The sequence below is a fragment of the Amblyomma americanum genome, chromosome 4 (assembly GCF_052857255.1).
Source record: "Amblyomma americanum isolate KBUSLIRL-KWMA chromosome 4, ASM5285725v1, whole genome shotgun sequence".
Classification (NCBI taxonomy): domain Eukaryota; kingdom Metazoa; phylum Arthropoda; class Arachnida; order Ixodida; family Ixodidae; genus Amblyomma; species Amblyomma americanum.
Window position 1 is genome coordinate 193,605,546 of NC_135500.1, and position 26,586 is coordinate 193,632,131.

The 26,586-nt window shown below is 47.9% G+C and overlaps 2 protein-coding genes across 5 annotated transcripts in view; one reads left to right on the top strand and one right to left on the bottom strand.

Moving 5' to 3' along the window:
* Window positions 1–23,927, bottom strand: part of LOC144128934 (ganglioside GM2 activator-like) — a 49,356-nt gene extending 25,429 nt beyond the window's left edge. The window contains exon 1 of the mRNA XM_077662754.1: window positions 23,508–23,927. Within this exon, the coding sequence (XP_077518880.1) occupies window positions 23,508–23,774 (267 nt within the window). The 5' untranslated portion in view covers window positions 23,775–23,927. The remainder of the gene's footprint in view (window positions 1–23,507) is intronic.
* Window positions 1–26,586, top strand: part of LOC144128932 (cGMP-dependent 3',5'-cyclic phosphodiesterase-like) — a 250,044-nt gene that overhangs the window by 18,688 nt on the left and 204,770 nt on the right. For 2 of the 4 annotated variants that reach the window (XM_077662738.1, XM_077662749.1), the window contains exon 2: window positions 22,369–22,418. The exons of the other annotated variants lie outside the window; for them this stretch is intronic. The gene's annotated coding sequence lies outside the window, so the exon portion shown is untranslated. The remainder of the gene's footprint in view (window positions 1–22,368; window positions 22,419–26,586) is intronic. 4 annotated transcript variants of the gene reach the window in all.

The window sequence follows — 26,586 nt, forward strand, 5'->3', positions numbered from 1 at the left end:
CTATTCCATACCAATAATAATACCATAGCAGTACCGTATCGTAGGTACCATACAAATCCCATATACCAGATCAAGTTTTGATTAATAGATCCTTGCGTTCTAAAAAAACGCTGAGGCAGGTCGTATAGTGGAGAGCTCCGGTTTGATTTCTACCACGTGGAGTTCTCAAACATTTCAACCTGATCCCTGGAGTGGGTTTTGTCTTTCGCCGCCTTAGAAATGCAGCCTCCGAAGCCTGAATCGAACCCATGAACTCCTGCTCAGCAGCCCAGCGCCACGGACCCTGCAGCAACTTAAAAGGCTGCGACCTTTCTCGCAGCCTGTTGCGTGGCCATTTACGATTCACCACACGTTTTGGCGACCATCCGGTATTGCATTTCCAGACGCTTAACGCAACCGCGTTCCGATCGTGTCTACGCTAGTACTTCTCGATCGCGCGTTCTGCCAACTAAGGGACGTCGATCTCCAGCTACTGCATCTACGCCTAAGCCTACCGTTGTCTCTCGTCGCAAAAGACACATCGAAATGCAGACACTGCTATCTCAGAGGATCGCGTGTCAGAGAAGCCTTGAGGAAAAGAAAGCAAAGAAAACAAGAGAAGAAAGGTGACCTCTCTCGTCGCAACTAAACACTATGGTGCACGCAGCTGGCAACAGTTCGTTACTATTCATTACTTCGCGTGCGCGCGCGCGTGATTGCACATGTCTCTTGTGCCCTGCCTCGGCCCTTTCCACCCCTTTTGTCTGCCGTTGGAGTTCTCGTTAATGTGAACCAGTGGACACCCATCGCCAGAGCGAACCCCCAAGAAGAGAGACAGAGAAAGAAAGAAACGCAGAAAGAGGCGCGCGCCACACGCCACGCATTAGCAAACAAAAGCCCGCGATGCAAGCAGGCCGAGCCCGTCTGCACCGCCCGCCAGCGCACACAAAAGAAGGGCAGATGCAAAAAAGCGCGCCAAGAATGGAGCCGTTCTTGGTGGAGTCGCGTTCCTCTCTGCTTTCTTCTCTCTTTGTATATATCTCTTTTTTTTTTCTCTCGTTCCTCGAGCCTGTGTGCATTGCGCGCTCGCGATCCGTTTCTTTATCAGTTTATTGTTCTTTCGTGCTAGTGTTTCTTCAGCAGCCCAAGGTCGTTTCCTTGTTGAATGCCCAGGACCTTCGGGCGAGCGCAGTGCCTGCATGCAACAAGCGGCGGCACAGTTCGCGGAGATAAAACTCGCTCGCTTTGCTGTGACCTTGACTTCACTTCTCAACTCTTTCTGAGCTCTCAAATTTGGATTTTCCCTTTCTCTTACCTTCTTTATTTTGCGTTTTAATTGATGGCGTGCCAAGTTAATTAAACTCTCAACATGCAAATGAAGGCGAATTACGCATGAATAAACGTACGAAATGAACTCTCGAACCGCGTAGGAAAGAACGTCATTTGCGCGCATTATGGCGTCACAGGCGAGTCTGTAATTACACTCGGGCTGCACTTGACCGCGAACCCGACTGTCGTGGCTCAAGCGTAAAACAATGGACCGTTATGCAAATCAGCCGAACGATAACAACAGCAACAACAACAACAACGACAACAGAAGCGCTTTCGGGAACGTCGCGCACTTGCATGAAGACCTCTTGCGGAGTACATTAACCGCGGGGAAAGAGCAATTTTTCTTGGCAGTTCGCTTAGGCGATGAGCAGTGGACGTTGGTTTCGTCACGGCTCTCCTTGTTATTCTTCTGCGGCTACGCGCGTTGATAAAGGTCATTCGTCCACTGAAGCGTGACGTCCTTGAATAAACTCGCGCCTTAATGTTCTGTCTAATAGTTGTATTCACAATCAGCCCCAGACTCATTATCATCTGCGGTTTCTTTATGAGGCAACGTTGAAAATGCTGCAGTACAAGATAGCCTCTCAAGAAAACAGTTGGCATTGTCTCTGCGTATGGAAAAAAGGAGAGGAAAATGCAAGGACAACCAAAAGCGTGTAATCGTAGTGTTTAGCATATTGTCAAAAGCACGTACCCCTGCAGATGGGAAACTCTATAAGCGTATTGTTAGGCGGTGCAACAGGCGTAAGGAGTTGGCGAGCGTGATATAATGACGCCATGACAGGGCGGAAAAATCGCATCAACGAGGCTGAAAGATTGGAAGTTTTGTAACTAAAGCTCGCGAGAAGAGAAATCGATCCTCGACGAACAATGAATGCCCAGTCAAAAAAAAAAAGTACAGGACCGTGTCAGAAATACGACGTAGTGCTTTGTAGTTTTGTCGCAACGGCACATTTTTTCGTTGTTTTGTAGTATTCTTCCTTAGAACGGTAGTTTTTTCTGTTCTGTAGTAACCGCACACAATTATGTTGCCCCTACAAAAATTGTTACTACAAGATTTTGGTCAAAACCATTGCATAAAAATTTGTTGGGATGGAAAACTTTTCTGTTGTGTTTCTCGACTGCGCGGATTCAGCATTCATGGCATAAACCTAGATGATATACGAATAAGGATGCGAAGAAGCTTATGCAACACAAGGGCTGGCAATCAACCGACTTTTTAAAAAAAATAAATCCCAGAGTGAACTTTCTACCTGCATGCTTGATGTAGCGCACACGCACGCGCGCGCTTATATTGGGGCGTTATAACGGAGTCCATCGCCCGAGATTATCATGGCTCGTGGTTCAGTCCGGTCGTGAGCACAAATGGGCCATTTTTATGTCACAATTCTATCCGGTTTATACCATAAGCCACTGCTTCTCACCCTGCTAGCGGTCCTGACAGCGACAAAACACACGAAGAAAAGTATACGATGTGGTGACCATCCAGTCAGAAAACACAACCGGAAATGTTATGTTGTCACAGCAGATTTTTCTGCAGTATTTTTAACTATGGACATGTAGCAAAACTACAGACTACAGGAAAGTACTACAGAAAACTACACAAGAAGAAACAAAAATACTACAGAACATAAAATCGTTACGATAATAAGACAAAACTTTTTGTCGTGTTTCTGACAGGGTTCTGCCGTTTTTTTTTTTCTCGACTGGGCACGCTGACCAGGTCCGGTATATACCGATGTACATGACCAGAGTTGTTACCAAACACACAAGAAAAAAAAGCAAGAAAACCGCCTCTGCATCGTGTTTCCATCTCGAATCCTTTGCTCTGCTCAGCCCCGTATATCATGATCACTGTCGAGTGATGTTTTGCATAGGCATTTAGTGTCACGCACCGGAAACCCGCGTGGGATTTCCACGTTGCGGCGTGAGTGCAGCAAATGCGCTTAGGAATCTGCGTATGAACCGCTCTCTATTTCCCTCTCCTGTCTATTTTTTTTTTATGTCGCTGACATTCAGTGCGTGACGCAATTTCGGCGCGCCTATTTGTTATGTCTCGTGCGGCGTTCGTTCGTGGAAAGGTTTGTTTACGCATCGAAACTGCGGTGCGGAGTCGCGAAAGCCGCGACTCGGTATGCACTCCAATATGCACTGAAACTCCCATGGATGTCCCGTGGACGTTTAGGACGTCCACGGGGCGTCCAAGAAAGTCTCTGTGCCGATTGTGACGCTTTATGATCGAACTCGAGGTGACTCAAGGAATCTCTATAACACGCTCTGTGCAGCATAAAAGACAGTGTGTATGCTTCGTTTCAACATGACATCAAGGCATCGTGCTATCTTGTTAATAGAATATAGACATACGTCATCAATATAGGTATGAGCCTTGTGATTTTCGAACACATAATTTCGATGCTCGAGCACTTTTTACGTTATTCTCTTGCCCGATCTTCATTTGCATTTTATTTTATGTGAGGCTACAAGCCGCAAGGCCGGCCGCTTGTATACCCCCGGCACTCAATCGGCCTACATAAGACTTAACTCAGAGTGCCGAGGCTGTTTCGGAAAGCACTGTTAGAGCCGCTCTTACACTGTAAACACGAATACGCCTATATAGGATTATAAAGAGAGCAAGCTATCCTCTAGAGCACTCTCTTTTATAAAAGGGAGTACGCTAGGGGACAGCTCACTCCTTTTTTGCTCTTTTCTGTTCAGAGTGTATAGTGCTTACTGAGTATCTTTTCCCCTTCAAAATGCCCTTCTGAGCTACATCGCAGAGCTGAGATTCCTCCACATTTCTTCCACTGCAGCTTAGCGCAGCCAGTCGAAAATTACAGTCTCTGATGGACGCTCCAGCAGAGCAATTCAACCCCCGCGGGATGCTGTGTGCACTGTGCAGTCAGCTGATATGAACGCTTGGTAGAAGCTGACAAGCACAAAGCACAGAGAACGCCTGGGTCGAGGCTGTATCTACACTCTTCGCATAATTTATATTCCTTTGTCTCCGGTTTTGTCTCTTTCAAACTGTCGCAAAGTAAAAACAAAAAATTAATGAGAACGAACATGCATGAATATCACAGGTTGGTTCGGTTCGGTTTGGTTTATGGGGGTGTAAGGTCCCCAAGCGACTCCGGCGATGAGGGACGCCGTAGTGGAGGGCTCCGGATAATTTAGACCCCCTGGGGTTCTTTAGCGAGCACTCACATCACACAGTACACGGGCCTCTCGCACTTCGAAGGAGGCGAAATGCAGGATCGAGCTCGCGTCTTTCGGGTCAGCTGCCGAGCACCATAACCCCTTTGCCATAGCGGCGCCTCCATATGACAGCAGTAGTGCGGCTACGAAAGAAAGGTGTACAGCTTTATGATAGAAAGATGTTCATATGATAGCGTAGATGATTTATGACAGCGAGAACGATCATCCTTCAAGCCGGCTGGAAGGGTGATCCCTTCTATCGCTTGTAGAAGTGGCCAACTTTCGAAAATCGCTGTATGTAGCTCAGTTAAGAAATTCGGCTGGCTTCGAAGAGATCCAGAATTATTAATGCAGCACAGAGCCCCTTAGCTTTGCTCTTCGAACTATATCTTGGGCCTAAAGATTCATTCGAAGGTCACAGAAATTGAGAAAAGAGAAAATTAAATAGACAAAACGAGCTTATCGCCGCGAGCGACCGCTACAGTGGCTAAATGCGGGCGTCAGGAGGATTATTGATTTTGCATATATCATATTTCCGGACATGCCCTGGACGACCTTTCCTTATTCCTGAAAATCTGGAGCGGTGACAAGCAATTTTCATGCCATGAGGGCATCGGCGCGGTCCACCGCTACCTTGGAGTCCCCAAGAAAAGTCAGTTCTTAGATGAAATAAAAAAAAAATATTGGAAACGCGCTCCACTTGCTACGATTTTGACGAAGGCATTTTCGAAAAAGAAAATATTTTCAAAAGAAAAGCTATAGGCGTTTTTCTTTTTTAATTCACTTAACAACTCGTATGTGTTGATGCGTAACTTGCATATATTTGCCTCGTCACTAATGAAAGAGGAACGTCGGAAGAATATATAGGCATTCAAAACGGGCTGCTCGCGCCTCAAGTCGGGACAGGCACGTCCATCTTGAAGTTTCCCTCTGGCTTGATCCACTTTATGGCTCTCGCTCGCCATATCGGAACCTCACGTTTATAATGAAGCGCCGACTTTGGCGGCGGAGCTGCGCCGAGAAGCCAGAGGCGGAAGGCAGCGCGCTGCGGTCACCGCGCGGGCCTCACGGCTGATCGATCCTCATCGTCGAGCCACGGGCGCCGATCGACCAATAATTGTGGCTGCCAGCGGTGACAGTTTAATCGGTCGCGCTCTCGTTCCGTCCTGATCGATGGCCGCCTTTTTGGGTGCAAACACTGTCCCCGTGGAGGCGCCTCGAAAGCGGCCATTAAGGATGTTCCAACTAAGTGTACGAAGGGAACTTCTCCTCCTGGGGGAGTGGGGGGATAATATTCGTTTTTAGTTTCTTTAGCTGCAAGTCCCGAGTCGAAAACGGAAGGCATTGAAGCGCGCCACTTCCATACTGCTGTCGAGGTTCACTTTTAAGGCGTTTAATATGTCCCTGTTACACAATCACAGTGTATGCATCGATGCATAAAATGAAGATTTTTTAAACGTAATATTTTTTATCCCTTTTTGTTTCATTTCTTTTCTAACTAAGTTGTACTACTACCATGTTATCAGTTATTAATATTCAAGAATATGTATTTAATTTATATGTATTTCTTCGCGCGCGCGCGCGTGCGTGTGCGTGCGCGTGCGCGTGCGCGTGCGTGCGTGCGTGCGTGTGTGTGTGTGTGTGTGTGTGTGTGTGTGTGCGTGCGTGCGTGCGTGTGTGTGCGCGTGTATGTGTGTGTGTGCGTGTGTGCGTGCGTGCGTGTGTGTGTGTGTGTGTGTGTGTGTGTGTGTGTGTGTGTGTGTGTGTGTGTGTGTGTGTGTGTGTGTGTGTGTGTGTGTGTGTGTGTGTGTGTGTGTGTGTGTGTGTGTGTGTGTGTGTGTGTGTGTGTGTGTGTGTGTGTGTGTGTGTGTGTGTGTGTGTGTAAACGAGTAGCCCGTAGAGGTGCCGACAAAACTTTCCGGAACGCCGAAATCACAAAAATCCTCAATTTTCTCGCTACGTAGAGGCACATCCAAGGATTAAGAAGAGCATCGTGCTGTTCGCGAATGAAAGCACTGAGTTCATCCGCCAGCTCGTGCATGCTTGCTGAAACCGCTCAGAAATAAAGTTTTGTTGTAATTTTCGTGTTCCGAACGCTTTTGTGGGTACCTGCACCTTGTTCGACGATGTGGTTAGTGCGCGCCATTACTGAAGGGCAGAGATCTTTTTTTTTTTGCCGTTTCTTGTACTGATGCGTGTACCGTCAGGCACCTTCGTCCCAATCAGCAAAATAAAAAATGAAAAAGAGCTGCCAGCGCCATAACTTCATGTGGTGACAGCACACGTGTGATACATTAGCGGCTCTATGCAGTTAAGTGGATCAGACGTTCAAGTTTTAATATTTAATTTTGTCATCGGCGTTGACATTATAATCGTCACTGCAGTCGTACGCTGGCTACGGTAGTGCGTACTTATTCAGCACTGGGAAACAAGCTGTGGAGTTGGGCTGCACGTAACATCAAGATGTGTCCCCAAAGCACTAAATGCAAGATTAAGGTGCTCGTGTTTCTTCATTTTTTTTTCTCTTAGTCATTTTTCTGTCTGGCCATACAGGGTGACAGAGTCCTCAGTTATCTAGGAAACTTCCCAGAAGAAAACTTGCCTCTCTAACTTCCAACTCCAGGATGTCTTAACGAAACTAGCGCATAGATCTTCGTGTTCACTTGATTAAGGGAAGAGTTTCTCGCCATGTCCCACTTGCAGAGTTAGCGCTAAGCAAGCCGTTAGACCAGAGGTTAACTGAGAGTAGGGCTCTAAATTTGCTTTGATTGCCTCACCACTATACAGGCTTTTCAAGCTGACGCTAAACAGCTCACCGACATTTGCGTCAGACGGTCGTCGTGGTAAAGCTGCTCCGCATCGTACATCACAATAAAAGCATGAGCGCCAGCAAATGAGCAGCTTTCCTTCGCAGAATTTAATCTCGTTATCACTAGCTGAGCGCACGTGTACGCGCACGTAGGGAGAGAGTGAAGTAAATCGCTCGGTTCTTCCTTTCCCAAGTAAGTGTCGTCAGTGTCTCGCGAAGGCGCTCGAAATCTGTGACGTAGGTTGTCGCTAGCTTATGTACCAGAATAGAAAGCAGTAATTGACTCTTGATGAGACATAAGTTCTCGTGTCAACCCGCGCGAACGTGTAAATTTGTCTCATACACGCACTTGTCATTGCCTAGCCCCCCCCCCCCCCCCCCCCCCCCCCCCCCCCCCTCTGCCCACGACACTTATTTTTTTTTTTTTGCTACTGTTCCATTTCTTTTCGCGCATAAGCACTTGACATACCTTGATGCTTCTCATCTTCCTTCCCTGGACTCAGCGAGCCGTGGTTCTCGAGCTTTTAAGATTTAATTCCCGCAGCGTAGCACCGTGTTTTGAATACGTCCTTCCCAACACGCGTCGTATTTCGACATAATTGGCGTCGCGCATTCCGGCGTGTCGACATGTCTTCGCCTCGTCAGCGCCGAGACGTGTTTCGCAAGCACTTTTGCTTTGGTGCAGCTTTTCTCGCAGTGGTTGTCGCAAATCTGCTTTTCAGGTGTAGCAACCGGTGAGAGGTCGAGCGTCCAAAAATGCCTCGTGATTTGCTTGCGTGCGAGAGGCTTCCGGGACTTGTCTGATGAGACACTCAATTAGGAGAAAAAAAGAAGAAAAGTTCTCGTGTTATATCAGGCATATTTCATTTGATACTTTGGTTTCTGCTTTAAGCCGCAAAAGAGGCGAGCTGGAAGCCCCCTTTAACGAGGACTTGAGATATTAGCCGGGTAATATATCCGGCAGGCTACTACAGATTGTAATGATAGTGATGAGGTGATGCATCCTCAATCAAAAGTCAAGTGCAAACGCATAAAGGTCCACAGGAGTTTCACAAGTACGAGTCCTGAATGTGTCGTCGACTCGCTGTTGAACACAGCGCTGCAGAGGGATTGAAAAAGGCTGGGCGCAAGAATAAAGCCCAAAAGGTTTGATTTGGTTTGGTTTTTGTGAGGTTTAACGTCCCAAAGCGTCTGAGGCTATGAGGGATGCCGTAGTGAAGAGCTCCGGATAATTTCGACCACCTCGGGTTCTTTAACGTGCACTGGCATCGCACAGCACACGGGCCTGTAGAATTTCGCCTCCATCGAAATGTGACCGCCGCGGCCAGGATCGAACCCGCGTCTTTGTCACTGTTTCTCGTATCTGAGGGGAAGGTCCCTGAAAACTCTCCATCAGCAGAGCTTGATATATGAAAAATAGCGCTTCAGGAGCGGACTGTCTTCAACTCTGAGCGGCCGTCTGAACCGCTATTCTTTTTATATTAAGATGAACTACCAACCAGCCAATGTTTCCACCCCTGACAGCAGAGCTTGGCTTAAGTTTGGTCGTTCATATTGTTCTTTCCCTTGCAGTCTCAACATTTCAGCACTGCAGACATCCGGGCACCCTCTACCCTTGAAACCAGAAATTTTAACGCGATATCGTTTAGGGATCCCGTGTCGCAGAAAAGCCGGTGTCGTTGGCCGTGTACGAAAAATCCACAAAAAAATCGCTTGGGAAGCAACCTAGGTGGCAGGTGGGCCGTCTAGCTAGGTATTCCATTCCATTCCAAAAACCTTTATTTCCACCAGAGAAGAGGCTCCCCTACTCCCCATCTCTGGCACGCAGGCCTAGGGGTGGGGGCCGGGAGCCTCGCATCTAAAGGCAGGCATAGAGTTCTTGGTCTCTTGCGGCCTCCAGTGCCAGGTGAATGACTTTTTTCTGCACGGCGGGGTCCGCGCTTTGCAGAAGGGTTTCCCAGGCTTCCTTGCTATTTATTCCTTCTTTAATCCCTGGGGAGTGTGTACATTCCCAAATGATGTGATCTAGGGTCCCCCTATTCTCACATTTTTTGCATTTTTCCTCTATTTCCTTTTCCCTAAATACATGTGATGCCCACACCGGGTTTATGAAGTTCCCAGCTTGTAGTCTACGCCATGTTGTAGCTTCTTTATTCCCTAGTGTTTTGTCCGGCGGAGGGAAAATCCTCCTTTGACTTCTATAGCTCTCTATTATTTCTGCATAGCTGATCAGTCTCTCATCCAGGTCCTTGCAGTCGGGCGGCTCTCCCCTGGCTCGGAAGTAGAGGTCTCGAGCCAGGGTGTTTGCCGCCTCGTTTCCAGGGATGGATGCGTGAGCTGGTACCCACACGATGCGTACGTCCCTCCCAATTTCCTTCTTTTTTAGAATTTGTGCTGCTTCTAAGAATTTGTGCTGCTTCTAGCTAGGTAAAGTGACCTTGTGACGTCATCACTACCTCCCCACGGTTGCTCGGGTAGGGAGACCTGGGCCGCTCAAGCCCCACCCGTGGCAGCGTCTGCCATCGTAGGGCAGTGGCGCATCGCTTAACCGCTTCACAACTCCGTCAGGAGTGGTATGAGAACTCCTAGGGATCTATGAGTGTAAAGCATAGAATATCAATTCCATATATATGGGCGTTAACACATTAGCGCCATCGCGTCATACCCTTAAGACAGAGTTTAAGTGTATACCCTACAACATTTTTTTGTGGTTAACTCAGCACTGGCACCATTTGAGGAGGCACACAGTTTAAGGAATGCATGGAACAAATACAATTCCTTTCACTATGTTTAACGTATGAATCCCTATCATTTTCTCCTCAGAATTAAAGGAATTTGAGTTCTAGAATAGGTTAAAAATGCGGAAAGAAAGTACTGAAAGCGAGAAACTTTAACAGCTTTTTTTTTCGCCTTTCCTTGCTTCTTTTTCACACTTTTTTCCTATTTTTTTTTTACATACATCGCACGCAAAGAACGCCATCGCAGTGCATAGCAAAAATGAAAGGAAACTGAAAATGAAAAACGTACCATCTGAAAAGAAGCCGCGCATCGCGGAGCTTTAAATCTCTCGCATGTATATTTTCGCAGCGAGACGGACGCCAGAATCATTCGCTTTGCCGAACACTTTTTCCCTGCCACGTTCCCCTCAGACAGAGAGAGAAAGAGAGAGGAATAGAAGAAGAAAACAAGGAAAATGTGGACAAACCAAATAAAGACACAAAAATGGCACCGACGCGCACATGGAGCGGGTATATAGTGCGAGCTTGGATCTCGCAGAATTCGGTCACGACTCGGCTGACTTCTGACGCACGCCCCCTCCTCCGTCAGCGCGCGTGTTTCGTTCCTCTGTGCAGAATCCAAACAGAAAAATGAAGAAGAAAATGTGCACAAGAAATGCAGCTCTGCAAGATCGCCGGCGGGCGTGTATACATTTATATATATACGGACTCCATTTTTAAGCCACACGAGTTTAGATTTGGCGTCTTGCGTGCGTAAGCTGCGGAGTCGTATACGCGGTCGGGGATAGGAAAAAAAATAAGGAAGCGATATACCGTTGCTGCCCGCATATAACACTAGGCCAAAACGAACTCAGGTTGGTCCTCGACAAGGCTAGCTCGATTCCCGAGGCATTGGCCATGTGAGAGGGATGGTCTCGTGATTGTTGACGCTGAACGGCACAGTGGCGGTGAAATAGTGGTTTGAGCATCTGCCTCGCATGCGGGAGGTGCGGGGTTCGATTCCTAGTGCCTCCGGGTACCCACCGGTGATACAGTGGGTACGAGATTTCTCCTGACTTGGTGATCGGCTTCTTTCGGGAGAAATGCTTGGAAAATAGATATTTGACCCTATCTTATGCACAGAGAAATACTCTGAGCCAAGACCGTCCTTGACCAAAGCTGCCATTGCGCCCCCCCCCCCCCCCCCAGAAAAAAAATCATCATCATAATCATCATGTCGTATGGTCACTACGGGTACTACTACTACTACAGTAGGATACAACTTAAGTCTGCTGTGAAGCTCCGCCCGCATTCAGGACAGCCGTATAGAATTCCTCCACGACAAAAATGTAGTCCGTTGTTAAAACTTTTTCTTCTTGCCTAAACCAGAAGCTAATCAAACGAAAAAATTATTAACCTCTTGAATTATGACACCTGAGATATTTAATGAAGCCAAACATTAAAAAGTTGATTTCGTCTATTGTTGTGATTGGCTAGCGAAGTAATACACGACGCTGTGGACCGTGGCCCGGTGTTATCAACTGCTGTTTTTTTTTTTTCAGTTGTATCCTACTATACTACTACACGGAGGCCAGAAACCTTCGCTTAAACAGCTAATGCTGTAAAAATAGAGGAATGCCACAATTACACGAGTAAAATTGATGTAATTGTCGTGCATACAAAGCAGTGAAGTCAATTTGAAACAGCAGAGAATTCAGTCCTGGCCGGAGGGTATGTAATCAAGATTGTTGCCAGATGGCGCTTGCGTCGTCTTCTTTACATTGTCTGCGCTTTTATCTCTCGTTGTTCATAAAAGATACATGTAACACAATGTTGAGAATTCAGTACTTCCATATTAACAGCGCAAAGACTGCACAAAAGAAGGAGAGGTTCTTCATACTGCCTTCTATTATTTATTTCTGGTGCCCCAGCTCAGGTGCCGCCGATACAGTGATGGTAGATGCCGGGGTGAGCAAAAATCTTTTAACTTCCTTTTTATTATATTTTTTGTTATATTTTTTTATTAAACACTTACTACTACAACAGCGCTGTTGTGTGCTCCCCTTCTTTTGTGCCGACTTTGCGCTGTTAATATGGAAGTACGTAACCAACTCGCCCAAAATATTGCATTGAGAATTCAGATAAGAGGTGCGTATATGTTTGCAGCTTATGGTTCGAAAAAATTGCGCTGATTCTGATCGGGTCACTACTAAGAAAATAAAAAGGAAGTGGTCGAACTCGGTAGGAGTGTCCTATTAAAGGGCTACTTCGATGACTCCATAATCGATTGACCGCCTACATTCAGAATCCTAAATCTGAACGGTAGAGAAGGGAGGGGACGAATTATGTGCGGGATGCTACGGTATGCAGATGCTCGGGTGTTTTGCGTCTGTTAGCATTGCTTCGCTTTGTTTGTTTGCTTGGTCGTCTCCGCCTGCGTGCGCGTGTGTTATGCGTACACAAATTTTGCATGCGCGATCTCGCTGACACGCTTAGCCCTTCCACCCGCCCCTGTAAGCCCTCACCTACAAAGCGCATTTCTTCGAGCGCTTCAGTGACGCGTCCTCGAGCTAACGCCTTTCGCGGGCGCATTTTCGGGCACGCTCTCTAGCTCCCAAGTGCGGTCGTTTATACACGCAAGGAAAATCGAGCGCACTTCGAAACTCACTGGCCGTGTGTACGGCTTTTTTATTACGTGCATGCATTTCGCAACTGCATGCGTGCCGTGCGTGCTTATGTGCGAGGCTGTGCACGCAGGATGTTATTTTTTACATTGTTTTCACTTGGAGGGGAAATTCCTTTCACGCGCGAGTGTTTTTAATATTATATAATCGTAAAGGAGCAGAGTTTACCTGTTGAAAAAGCGCGCAGATATGAAGGACCGAACACTTTCTACGCTGCTTTGCTGTGAAAAAGCCTATTCGCAATTCTTTTTTTTTTCTCAGTATTACCATGGAAAGCGCTGTACCATCGTGTTACGGTGTTCAAGTGTGTTCAGCTCGTTATACGCGTATCACCGCTGTATCTGGCCTCGTCTGCCTGCGTTAAGCCGGAAGAGGTTAGGCGAAAAATTCGCTTTGTGATGCCATTTCCTGTTTCTTTTTTTATTTTTTTCGGATACCTGGCTAACTTCCGCAAGGAAAAGAACAACCACTGATATTTGAAACAAAAAGAGAAGATATGGGGGTTAGCGTTCACCCAAACTTGTGCCGCGAATAACTGGCATCGCGTACTTTGCACGAACCCACCGACGCTGTCAAAACAGTCTGTGACGCGCAGTCGGGTCGAACGCCCGCAGCAAGAAACAAATGAGCCTGTTTCGCGCATTCAGCAGAGACAAACAACATTCACAGAGGCGATGGAAATGCGCGGAGTACGAACAACGGCCAGGATTCGTGTTTCCGCCGAACAAGCAAGCACGTTCTTTTTTTTTTTCACTTTTTCTACTCTGGCACAGCGTTCGTGTTTTGCCCTGCCCTGCCGTGCAGCAGCAGTAGAATAAGTTGTTTTCATTCTGGCGCAGTGCATACACTTTCGAATCTCTTACACCAAGCTGACTGCGCTGTTTTGCACGTTAAAGCTTAGAATTTCTCCTTTCCCTTTTTTTTTTTTATGCATAGCTCCCATTTTTGCTATGACTAATATTTGTCCGTCGTTACTATAGCGCGTTGTTTTATCGTGTGTTGGTATACATTCCACATAAGCGTTCCAACCGTTATCTGATACTGACTTTGTAATAGTGGGCGGTGCACGACTGGCTGATTATTGTTGTTTATTGCGACACTAAGCATTTTGATAAGCACGGCATTGAGAGCCGACGCCTGTCGTGTGCTCGTTCCCTTTTGCCTGCAGTCTCGCACGCAATGCGCTACGCTACGCTTACTAAAAAATACCGCATGAAAATTGCTTGCAAATGAAAGCTTCGTGTTTTTATGAGCTTTAATCCTGGTGGCTGTATACTGTTGTATGGTATGTGGGGTTTAACGTCCTAAGTCTGCACAAAAGCTATGGGAGACGCCGTAGTGAATGGTTCCGGATTAATTTAGAACAGCATGGGCGTCTTTAATCTGCACCAAAATATGGCTGCCGCAGCCGCGAGCTTTGTAATCCTGTGTACTTCTGTTCTTATATCTATGATTGGGACGCCGGTGTTACATGGCTATCTTAAAGGAACACTTGATTAGCGGGAAATTTTGATGATGGGTATTCAGAGAAGAATCTGGAGACCCACAATGTTAAAATGAGATAAAACTATGTTTTAACTATGTTTTAAAGTGAGGTACCCTTTAATCGATGATTCAGTGAAAGGAAACAAACCCTTGGCATGGCTCCTTATTCTTATGCATACGCGTACTTACACCCACAGGGTCATGGTTAAGGGATCATTAACACTTAAGAAAAATAATTTTCTTGGCGGGTTCTCAAGTGAAAGCAACGGTTTGTTTTAAATACCGCAGTGGTTTTTCTTGAATTTGGGGCGGAATTTCTGTCCCTACTCGCGCCGACCGGCCCATTTCTTCCCAGGATGATACGCCACAGAGAGCAATTTCACTTGCACAGCGCGAACGGTACGGACGTCAGGATTGAAGTTTTCCTGAGCACCATGATTTGTAGACTGTCCACTATGAATTTAAGATTCCAGGACGAATCAGCTTCGAAGGTTTTGTGGTAGCTTTCATTAGTAGCCGTATGACTGCGCTTGGGTGGATGTTAATGCGTAATTACTCCATTATTGCGAACCTACTCTACCTTGGGGAATTCCTCTAAATCATTGGACCATTTTGCAGAAGTGCGATTCTGGCGAAGCAACAGTCTCACAATGGCGGTCCATCATACGGCAATGCAAGTCTCTCTAAAATGGTGGTCCATCGTAAGCGAGTTTTTCCATAGGTTGATTAGATCAACGAGAAACAACGCTGGCTTCCATCAGCGTTATCAAGAAGTTACACACGTGGCCACAAATGGGGAGGAATTCTACGAGGCTATTAAATCGGCCGCGCGGCAGTTCTGTCCTGCATGTATACGCTCACGGTTCGCTGCGTAGCGCCGTTACTTATTCTAATGAGGCCATTATCTTAGGTTTACGCCTCGGTGACCACGGTTAACGACGGCAAGTTTCGACGGGCTCTTTTTCGTCATTTTGTATGACACACCAGCGCCGCTAGGTACGGAGAATACTAAGACAGCGTTGCACCTGCTTGTTCTGAGCATCACATAAGGATGTGGTTGCCGCCATGTCTCAGCGGATAAGACAGTGTGATCACCATGCTCGCCTGTATACAAACGGTCTGTCTTAACTAAATCGAGATAATGTTCCGCCCGTTAGCTTGCCCCTTGCATGAGCCGTTGCACTTACGTAGGCTGCTTCCGTTCTCATAAAGCATGCATGTCCGCGTGCTGCGGTTTTTGCTTTCATCCCCCCCCCCCCCCCACACCCCACGCCGAGTATCCTCATTCAAAATGGTCAGTCCAGTACCAGCGTCCGCAAGGAACAAGACGCTTAAACAAAGAAAGCACAGGACTTTTGTGGCGTTGTGCAAGCGAAACGACCGAAAAAGAAGTTTCCTTACGCTTAACTACCCGCCGCGGTGGCTCAGTGGTTAGGGCTCTCGCCTACTGATCCGGAGTTCCCGGGTTCGAACTCGACCGCGGCGGCTGCGTTTTTATGGAGGAAAAACGCTAAGGCGCCCGTGTGCTGTGCGATGTCAGTGCACGTTAAAGATCCCCAGGTGGTCGAAATAATTCCGGAGCCCTCCATTACGGTACCTAATTCTTCCTTTCTTCTTTCACTCCCTCTCTTATCCCCTCCCTTACAGCGCGGTTCAGGTGTCCAACGATATATGAGACAGATACTGCGCCATTTCCTTTCCCCTCAAAACCAATTATTATTATTATTATTATTATTATTATTATTATTATTATTATTACTCCACTACGCTACCTCTTCCTTCTTTCACTCCCTCCTTGATCATTTCCCTTACGGCGCGGTTCAGGTGTCCAACTATATATGAGACAGATACTGCGCCACTTCCTTTCCACACAAGAACTATTTATTTATTTATTTATTTATTTATTTATTTACGCTTAACTCGCGAACAATTGCGCCTCGTGCAGGAAAACACGAGGCCGGTGCAGAAAACATGAACCGTTTCAGACACAAGAAAAAAAAATGGCTGCCAATAAATGTGTAATCTTTCGCTGCATTGCATATCAGCATTCAGTGACAGTCTTCCATACCTCGTCATGCGCAAGGGCGTAGGTTTTTCCGGATGACATTCTGAATAAATTTATCTTTCTGCGAGTTTCAAGAAAGCTTCGCCGCGGCTTCTGAAGGTGTTTTTGATATTCGTATATTCAGTTAACAAACTACAAGGAGTACCAGAGTAGGCTCACAGTGCCCGTAAAGAATAGAATAGAATAGATTATTTTCCGCGAGGGCAGAGGGGGCTCGAAAAAAGTAAGCAGAAATTCATCGATAATTTCGAGTATACAGCCGCGCTGACATGCGGATCCCATCCCACGTAGGCTTTTAAATCTGGATGGGAGGGGCGAGGGAATGTTTGCGCAAATTAGTCTCCAACATTCTGCAGAAATGCGGATATGAGGACTGCTTAGCACGCTCTCGAGGCGTGTTGAGCGCGTTATGAAACGTGTGAAACGGACCAAATGTGAGCGAAAGAGATTTTTAGGCGAGAAGCAGACTAACTGTTCGCGTTAGGGCTTTCCGTGTTTTTTGGCTGATGCTGGGAGTTCGGCTGAATAATACGGCTGAAGTGTTTTCCGCATTCAGCTCGTGACCGAAACGCTGCGCGTCGCATATAATATATCCCCCCCCCCCCCCCCCCCGCCCCCCCTCCCTCGGTGCAGTGCAGCTAATCTGGGGAGTGTTCGAATTTGTCTTTTCATTCAGTCTGAGACCCTTGCGTCGGTTCCGCGGCCGCTTTCTTTCTCTGCTGTTCGAATATTAAGAAATGCTCATGGCATTTGCCCCGCCGCGGTGGCTCAGTGGTTAGGGCGCTCGTCTACTGATCCGGAGTTCCCGGGTTCGAACCCGACCGCGGCGGCTGCGTTTTTATGGAGGAAAAACGATAAGGCGCCCGTGTGCTGTGCGATGTCAGTGCACGCTAAAGATCCCCAGGTAGTCGAAATTATTCCGGAGCCCTCCACTACGGCACCTCTCTCTTCCTTTCTTCTTTCACTCCCTCCTTTATCCCTTCCCATACGGCGCGGTTCAGGTGTCCAACGATATACGAGACAGATACTGCGCCATTTCCTTTCCCCCCCCAAAAACAATTATTATTATTATTATAGTGGCTTCCGGTGCAATTTTTATGAAATACTTTTTCGTAGTGAAGAAGCCGGAATGTAGAGTAGTTATGAAAGTTCTTCGTGGGCATATTAATTTAAAAATAGTGAGTGCATTGAATAAGCATTACGAAGCGAAATGGGAGCTGCGTTCAGCGGGTGGTTATTCTCTGCTGAAGCCACTTTTTCACTACTTTTCCTCTACCAAAGCTCATGATATATAGAATCACTGCGCGCGGGCACGTATTTTCTTATTGCCGCTCCTTTGCGCAACAGCATTTAACTTTTCGGGCGCATTTGTAGAAGGAAGCGAGAAGGAAAATTAAGGTCAGTGGTGCGCTAGCAGAATCACGTGTTTCCTCTGAGCTCCAGACCCTTACTTCTGCAATGGATAACTCATACTTGCATGCAGTTTACACAATGATAGGTGTAATGTGTCCGGACTGCGTAACTGCAGGCCTCTCCGCTGCACATTGCGCCTTCCTAATGCATGCAAAGCACGCGGAACGGTTTCACGCTCGGCTTGCAGAATACAATGGGCTCCTAACCTAGCACTCCGTCCCTACGTTTCCTCGTAAAATGTTCAGGTAATCGCTCGTAGGTTTCCCAGTCGACTGTAGATGGAAACGTTTGCTTGGCATCCTAAAAGACAGGGAAAGTTTTTGAAGAATTAGGGATAAAAAGAAGTAACCAAACGGGAAAAGCGGTACGGGGTGACGCTCTGAGCTGAAACTCCGCTGATTGGGTAAGCTTTTGACTCATTGTCCATCTAGTAATTCGAGCGACTTGCTTAGCATGCCTCCCACAACAATCATTTTATATACTCGCCGCCGCAGCGGGGGCTCAGTGGTTATGGCGCTCGACTGCTGACCCGAAAGACGCGGGTTCGATCCCGGCCGCGGCGGTCGAATTTCGATGCAGGCGAAATTCTATAGGCCCGTGTACTGCGCGATGTCAGTGCACGTTAAAGAACCCCAAGTTGTCGAGTTTTCCGGAGCCCTCCTCTACGGTGTCCCTCACAGCCTGAGCCGCTTTGGGACGTTAAACCCCCATAAACCATAAACTATTCCATATACTGCATTCTAAAAATGCATGTAAACGAGTCAGCTCATACGTGACAGATCTGATCAACCTTATTAAATTTATTTTTAGTGATCCTTCACTTTCGATCAAGGTAGTAAGAGCCGAGGGGCCTTGTGCTATACAGAAAAGAGCGTCATTTCTTGCAGGTCGATGCACTGGGGGGTAATAATTTGCCCGACGAGAATTGCTACGACGGCGCGTGCGTTTAACGAGAATGGAAAGAAAACTGAAAGGGGCTATTTGGCCAGATATGTTTTTTTATTCTGCACGTTTAAATAAGAAGCCCTTGTTCTAAACCTGAAGTTTTGATGTCAGGCTCGGCTAACCTTTAACCAAAGTGCTTTCTTACGACCCTTGTTTAGAGCGTCCATAGACCTACGGAAAGTCGACGTTGATTTAGTTGTGGACCTGAAGGGGAAATGGAGCGCACCCATGCGGGGGATTGATCAAGACACAGGCGGCGACTGACAAAGGCTCAAAGGTTATTTTGCAAATAAAGTTTTTGGCAAAGATTGATAAAGGAATGTAGAGTGGGTGATCTAAATAAAGAACAAATTGGTTGCTGTGAGCTGGGTCGCTGAAAATGGAAAGAGAGCATTGAGTGTAGAGTTCTGGATGGTTTGGCGTCGGTTCCCCTCCCCCATTTTTTTATTTATTTCGCTTCTTCCTCGAAAGCGAGACCCCTTCGCATTTGTTACCGACTACCTTGCACAAAGTGAGGACCACACTCCGTCTTTGAGGTATCCGCCGTTTGTTACAAAGAACCTTGTGCCCTTTGATCTTTTGCCAGGACAAGAGATCAAAGGACATAACACAGCGGAATTTTCAGCGCTCTAAATCGCAGGAAGCGCCCGCACGAAACCTAACAATAAGTTCGAGCCTATCGTTTCTTTTATCTAAATTTTTTTCCGAACTCGACTGCCGGCGCCTGTTTTTCAGTTCAGACTGACTATTGGGCAAGCGATCCCATTTCTGATGCCCGTGTCGTCAGTGTACCCGCTGACCCTTCTGCAGCACTGTAAACACGAATACGTGGGAGTAAAATGTGGGTAAGCTGTCTTCTAGCGCATACCCTCTTATAAAGTAGAGTGCGCTAGACGGCAGCTTACTCCATTTTTGCCCCTTTCTGTTTAGGGTCCTGGATCGATTTCTCACGCTGAATGGGTCCGCAAGACGCGGCTGCAAACGGGCTCCGGCAATACGATCTAGGCTGGAAACGCAAACAAATGTCCCGGGTCAAGGTTGTCTCGCCGTCTCGACTAGCGAAGGTCTCGGCTTACCACCCTCCTCCGCTTCTCTCTAAGTGCATGTGTAGGGCTCCCGATTACTGAGTGTGCACAACGAAATACGTCGGGCACCCGATTAGTGACTGTACACAGCCAAATACGGAGTCGGCGCTTGCCAGTTGAAAGGTTCCTTGAGTTATACGTCTGCGCCTACTTCGCTGTCTTGGGGTAAGGCAGGCGTTCAAATATACCGTTATTGGAGCGCGGTTATACCATGGAGATCGCTGCGCGGGTGTACGATTTCTGCGGAGCCCGCAGTGCGGAGATGTCGTCCAAGGCCTCACCGTTCCACTCACGCGAGCCGCAACCTTAAGTCGAGGTGTAGATACTAAACACGTTTACAGCGGTGTTTTATTTTATGGCGAAAGCCTTATATGTCCCATTAGCACAAATGCCGTCGGCGTCCATGGCGCGAAATTTCACAGTGACGTCATCATGCTCTTGCATGACGTGCGAGCGGTCAATCCATTGCCACAAAACCAATTTTTTTTAAACATGGTATTACGCCACAAAACTGCGTTACTTCTTCGCTAATAAAGGAACCTAGTGTGTGCGTTTCCTTTTGATTCTATGCTAACGAACAGGTATGCCATTTGAAATGAAAGAATCTTTATTGAACCCCGCAACAGAGCTCACTATGAGGCAATGCATTCGCATTCAAAGCATGTAAGCATTATTAAGTGCCCCCCGTAATTTTTTCATCATTGTTTTTTATCATTTCCTCGAATTTTTTGGGTTTTCTGCGTGCAGTCTTTGCGGCGGGTTTGCGAGTCTTGAGTATTTTTGTTCTTCCTTGAGATGCTTGGAAAAGCGGAATAATGCGAGAGACTGCGTAGGGTGAGGACCGTGTGGGTTCTTACCCATAAATACCTTGGAATGCGCGCTGAAAGCACGAAAATATGCCAACAAGAGGTGCCGTAGCGGAGGGCTCCGGAATAATTTCGATCACCTGGGGATCTTCAACGTGCACTGACATCGCACAGCACACGGGCGCCTTAGCGTTTTTCCTCCATAAAAACGCAGGAACCCGACCACGGTGGCTGCTTTTTTATGGAGGAAAAATGCTAAGGCGCCCGTGTGCTGTGCGATGTCAGTGCACTTTGAAGATCCCCAGGTGGTCGAAATTATTCCGGAGCCCTTCGCTATGGCACCTCTTTCTTCCTTTCTCCTCTTAGTCCCTCCTTTATCTCTTCCTTTAGGGCGCGGTTCAGGTATCCAACGATATATGAGACAGATACTGCGCCATTTCTATTCCCGAAAAAAACAATTATTATTATTATTATCACCGTGCCAGAGAGGGCGTTGTGACGGAATCGTCCTAGTATATCGAAATCGAGTGATTCTGCCTCTTGCCGAAGCGCGAAACGGGACTCGAGCTTAATGGAGGAATACACACATCTACTTCGAAGCGTTGCAGGCATACTTAGATCTACTTCATTCTCAATTTGTGCTGCAGATCTAACACGCACATCTCGGTTTGTATAGACATATGGACGCGCACGTTTTCCTAATAGCCGTTTCTTAGTTTAGATCTGTATGGAAGGAGTTAAAGAAATTCTACGAATGCCACTTGCGACTGTGATAGTCGTTACTATAGGCATATTGTGTATTACTACAGCCGGTATACTTTAGCATAACCCCTTCGGGCTTGAAATTTTTATTTTGGTCGCACATGTTTTTCTTCCGTGCATTTTCAATGCCGAAAGAAATTCTACGAATGGCACTTTCGGCCGGGAGAGTATTTGCTACGTATACTGCGGCTAACTAGCCTGAAGCTTGCATAACTGCGCCGCGCAATCACAAGAGTCTTTTGGGAAGGTAAGAAAAAGCCTCTTGATCGCCGCCTTTATTCGTGGAAGGACATGCTCTCGGTGGGCTGAGTGGTATGCGAAATCTGCTGGCAAGAGTGCTCAGAAGCACGTTCGAAGACACTGGAGGACGCTTTTCGAGAAGCTCGACCCGTGCGGGCCCCTGATTACTGGCTAAGTTCCGGATTCGACCCTCGCAATGTTTTTTCACGAGGCAATCTGCTAGAAGTCTACATTTGGACCCTGATAAAAACGGCAAATTGATCGCGCGAAGTTATGCAGTAGAGTACTCAGGGAATAACGAAGCACCCAAATAACATTTCGCTGCATTTCTTTTCTTCTGTGAAGTGCCCAGCGGTTACCTTCGCAGAACACGATACACCGCAGTAAACAGTGAGAGTAAACGATACAATAGATTTCGGTGTGGGACTTTCGCCTCCAATACAGTGAATCGTTTGAGCATCCGCCTCCCATGCGGGAGGTGCGGGGTTCGATCCCCAGTGCAGCCGGGTACCCACCGGTGGTAAAATGGGTACATGCTTTCCTCTGGCCTGGTTCTCGGTTTATCTGGCGTTAAATGCTTGGGAAATGGGCCTTTGACCCCACCTTGAGTAGAAGAAAATAACTTGTGCCATGGCGCTCTTTGGCCACAGATGCCCTTGCGCCATAAAAATGCATCACCACATCATCAGCATCATCATCAATATAGTGAACACTCCATATCAGTAGCTTGAAGACCACGTTATCGTCTTTTGAATACGTCCCTGGGATGGTAAAAGACGTCGCTTGACGCAGCTATATGTTTCGCTGTTGCGACACTACAAAACCTTCGTTCCTGGTCTTCTGCGTTACAGGATCCAGGTTCTGCAGGTCTCTGGTCGGACCAACGTGAATAGCACAAATGGTAAGCACAATCAAGTTCTTTGCGTTTGCTATGGCTTCTTCGCACCCCGTGCGCGGGAAGGGGAAGGCTGGGCGATGGAGATTTCACCCGCCCAGCCGCCTTCCACAGCTTGCACAGAAACCCTCTGGCTTCTTTCGCTCGCCTTGGTGGACCTTTCGTATGCCCGAGATTTGCTCCTATACCTTCAATTACCTTCGTCTGCTACGGTTCAACCTTTCTTCAATTCAATTTTCGATTTGAGACAACCTGTTGGAGTCAAACGCGCCGTCATCTCACCAGACTGCGGAAATCTCCATCGCCGTTTCTCTGAGGGCGCTCATGACCGGCCAAAGGACGCGTGACCTCTGGGCCTCCACATTTCGCCATTTCGCCACATTTCGCCCGAGGGCCGCGCTGTAGAGGGACGGGGCTTGCTAGGGTGTTACGGAAGCGTTCTGTTACGGACGGACAGCTACTGTTGCGCGCTGAGGATGTAAAGGTATGTAAAGGCGCCGACAGATAGAAAGCCAGATATTAATCGAAGAAGCACTTTTCAACAGTTTTGGGGACACTTCGTGTCCGTTCGAAAGGGCCTGTAAATCTTGTGGATAACGTCCTGTCGTGGTTATCTGATCGCTTAAAGTTGCCAAGGTCTGCCAAGGTCATCAACAGAAAATCGCTGCATGTCTTCGCCCCTGTGTGTCTTTCTGCAGCCGCTACTAAGCAGACTATGCAAATTATTTTAGTTGAACTCTTAAAAACAGCATTGCTATAGTGCATCAAGGCTCAAGCTATGGGCCAAAGACCCCCAACGTGGGATCTCTCACAAGACTGCTGTCATGAAATAACGTTGCCTTTTTTTACGGTAAGGAGTGTTCATGTCTTTGCCTAAAGCCACTGTTCCACTCGGAGTGGTCTGGGAATTTCAGAAGTACAAACATCCCGCGTCTAACGCACACCACATCGATTCATCACAAGTCAGGTCGCGACCAGGGTTCGGCTCCCTGTGTAGCAGCGCCGCGACCGTGCACAAAAGGAGTGAGCCCAGAAAGAGGGGCTCAATCTCGCGCCCTACCGACCGACTCCGCGCGGAGGGGGGATGCATATCACCTGGCTGTCGTTGGCCGGCGGCTCCTCATCGTCGTTGTCCGCCTCGGCGTCGTCGCCGCCTTCGCCGTCCTCCCCGTAGTCCGGATCCAGCTGCTGCGTCGTCGGAGGCGGCGGTGCTTCCACCAGCGACTCGTTGGAGGCCGCCTTGAGCTCGCTAGTGCCCGTGCTGGGCGTCGAAGAAGGCACGGCTGGCGTCGCGCGCACGTCGTCTGCTACGCACCGCTGAGCGACCAGGACGGCGACGTAGAACGCGATGAACGGGAACATGGCAAGCGGCACTCTGCGTACACTTTGGCGCACCGTGCAGAGCGCGTGGGGATGCCCGCGACTAGAGCTGCTCTCCGTGGAAACTCGACCAGTCCGGTGAGGAGGAGAACGGGCGAGCGAGCTAGCGAACTGCCGCTGAACGCGCCGATACGCGCTTCGTATAACGGCGCGGGAAGGAGTGGGAGAGAGAGAGATGAAGGCTCCAGGTAAGAGGAGGAGAAGGAGGAGTGAGAAGAGCAGAGAAAGAGCGCTCCGCAGTCGGCGAGAATTCAGGAGCGAACGACGAGCTGAAGAAAAACTCGTTTCCTGCAAGTGGTTCTTCTTTTTGATTGTTTCGTCATTCTACCTAGCTATTCCCTTCCCCCCCTGGTCTCTCCCTCCTTTCTCACCCTTAGGTGTTTTTCTTTCTTTGTGCGTGTGTGTGTTCTTAATTCCCTTCTTTTTGTCTTCGTGTTCCGCTGGAGCGACTTGTCTGTGGCACGTCGACTGGTTGTCGCGTTTGTCGCGGCGAGGTCCCAAGGTGAATCGTCATAGTGCGCCCTCCCACGGCGGTGGCAATCAAAACAAACAAACGCCGGCGCAGGCAACAAAAAATAAAAAGCACCTCCCGTGTCTACAGCGGCGGCCGTTTGTTATGTGTGTATGATAACCGCAGCAGCCTACACGTAAGGATGCCTCTCAGCCTCGTCACTCAATCAATATATCCGGCGTGCGCCCCACTTTCCCCGTTGTTTTGATTCTGACAGACGTGAGTGGAACGCGCTTCGGGGGAAGAAATTGTTTGGGGCAGGCTGCTAATTTCTTTTCCAAGGTTTTCCCCCCTCTGAAAACAATGGCAGCCGGCAGGTTTTCCCGCCATTTTAGCTGCGCATATGCGACAATTCTCTCGTCCGACACACTAAAAAGTCCTTGCGGGAACAAAAGCGTTAGATGCCTAAAAGTGCAGACCCGTGTTGTCAGTCTCTCTTTTTAGTACCTGCACGTCGAAGGGAAACGCTTAAAGCTGGTGTTTCTTCTGCTTGTGTTCGCAGCCTGGATTGTTATGAAGAGGCCGCATAACTTACTTCACACAGCGAACGCCTGCTACCTGTAACCTAGTCTCGATTACCGTGCAAGATCGTTTTCGTGGGTCTGTTTTAACGTGAGAACGTTAAGGAGCTCGTGAGGCGGAAAAGCAAGCGTCGCCGGCGTCGCCACAGTCTAAGGCTGCCGCGGCTCCATCGCGTCGTTCGTGGTGAAAAATCCCAGGAGCACCCGCGTAGGAGGCCTTGTGCAGCTGCTCCGTCAATGCGCGGAACCATCATCCCCCTCCCCCTTCCACGAAGTTCAAATAAATTTTTGCTATCTGCTTTTTATGTACAGCTAGAACTAATTTCTTACTTTTGATATCGGTCATTGTCCCGCTCGAGCGTTGCGCAGAACAGTTAAATACGTGGAGATGGCAAAACGAAAGTTTGATTTCATTTCATAGTTTACAGTGATGCCTGTCATAACCACCTTATTATGCATCCCATGCCACGCGGCATACCTAGCAGTTCTGGAGATCACCCCCATTAATGCCCCTTGGAGCTTCTGTGCATGGCGGTGGCCCGGCACTCGGTGATCTCCGGGGTTTTCTTTATTATTGTGACATTAAGGGGGAATCATGGAAGTTTCCGGCGCGAGTTGGTGCGAAAGCTTGCTGTCGTGCTTAAAATCGCAAATATACGCTTAAAAGGGGGCTTAATTTAGGCCATCTGGGGCGTTGAGGTGTGCTGACTAGAGATGTAAAATTTAAAGAAATTTTGTAAGCTCGGAAAAGAAAAACCTGTTGTTTTCCAAGTTTTTTTTTTTCAGAGATAAAGAACTTTTTAAAAAAAAAATAAGACGCACATTTTCATTAAGCACATTTATTTTCGAACTCAGAAATAAGGAATTATATTTTTTCACTAAACCAAACATGGTTCAAAGCGTTTTGAGGAAAAGATGGTCATATATTGCTTACAATCACGGTGTAACACCGCGCTTACAATGCAACTGACGCAAAGAATTCCATGAGTTTGACTTGTCACTGCTGCGCAGGGAAATACCTGCTTGTGCACCTTTTCCCACGTTGAGGTTCGAGTGCACGCATAGAAGTGTTGGCGCGCGCTCTCCCGCAAGTCTTTTGCCCAGCTTCATATTCATGCACCGCAGCGGTGGCTTAGTGGTCTGAGCATCGGCCTCGCAAGCGGTAGGTGCGGGGTTCGATCCACAGCGCCGCCGGGTACCCACCGGTGATAGAATGGGTACAAGCTTTCTCCTGGTCTGGTGCGCGGCTTCTTTATTGGGAAATCCTTGAGAAATGGGTCTTCGACCCCACCTTGTTCAATGAGTACTACCTTGTGCAATGGCGCTCTTTGGCCAAAACTGCCCTTGCGCCATAAAAATTCACCGCCATCATCATCATCATCAGCTTCGTATTCTTGTTACGAGCTGCGACCAGTTTCGTTCACATAACATCAACGATGGGGGGATCAGGAGCAGCCGAGTGAAGCCAGCGGTTGAACTTTCCACCATCGGGACGACTGCAGATGCTCAGCAGACTTCCAAGCAGCTCGTTTAGACCGCATTTTACAATGCGTACTGAGCTGATACTGTACAGAAAACTCAGTTTGGAAATTTTTACGGCATTTTTACTTCTTCTGGGGAATTCGCATTAGCGCCGCCTTGCTCTGCTGTGTTCTACGCGCTAAGTGCGCGCGCTGCCTGGTATGCATCCCAGCTAACATGTCCGGTAGGCAGACGGAGCACCTCTTGCGCGGACGTCAGTGGTGGTGGCGATTATTCTTGG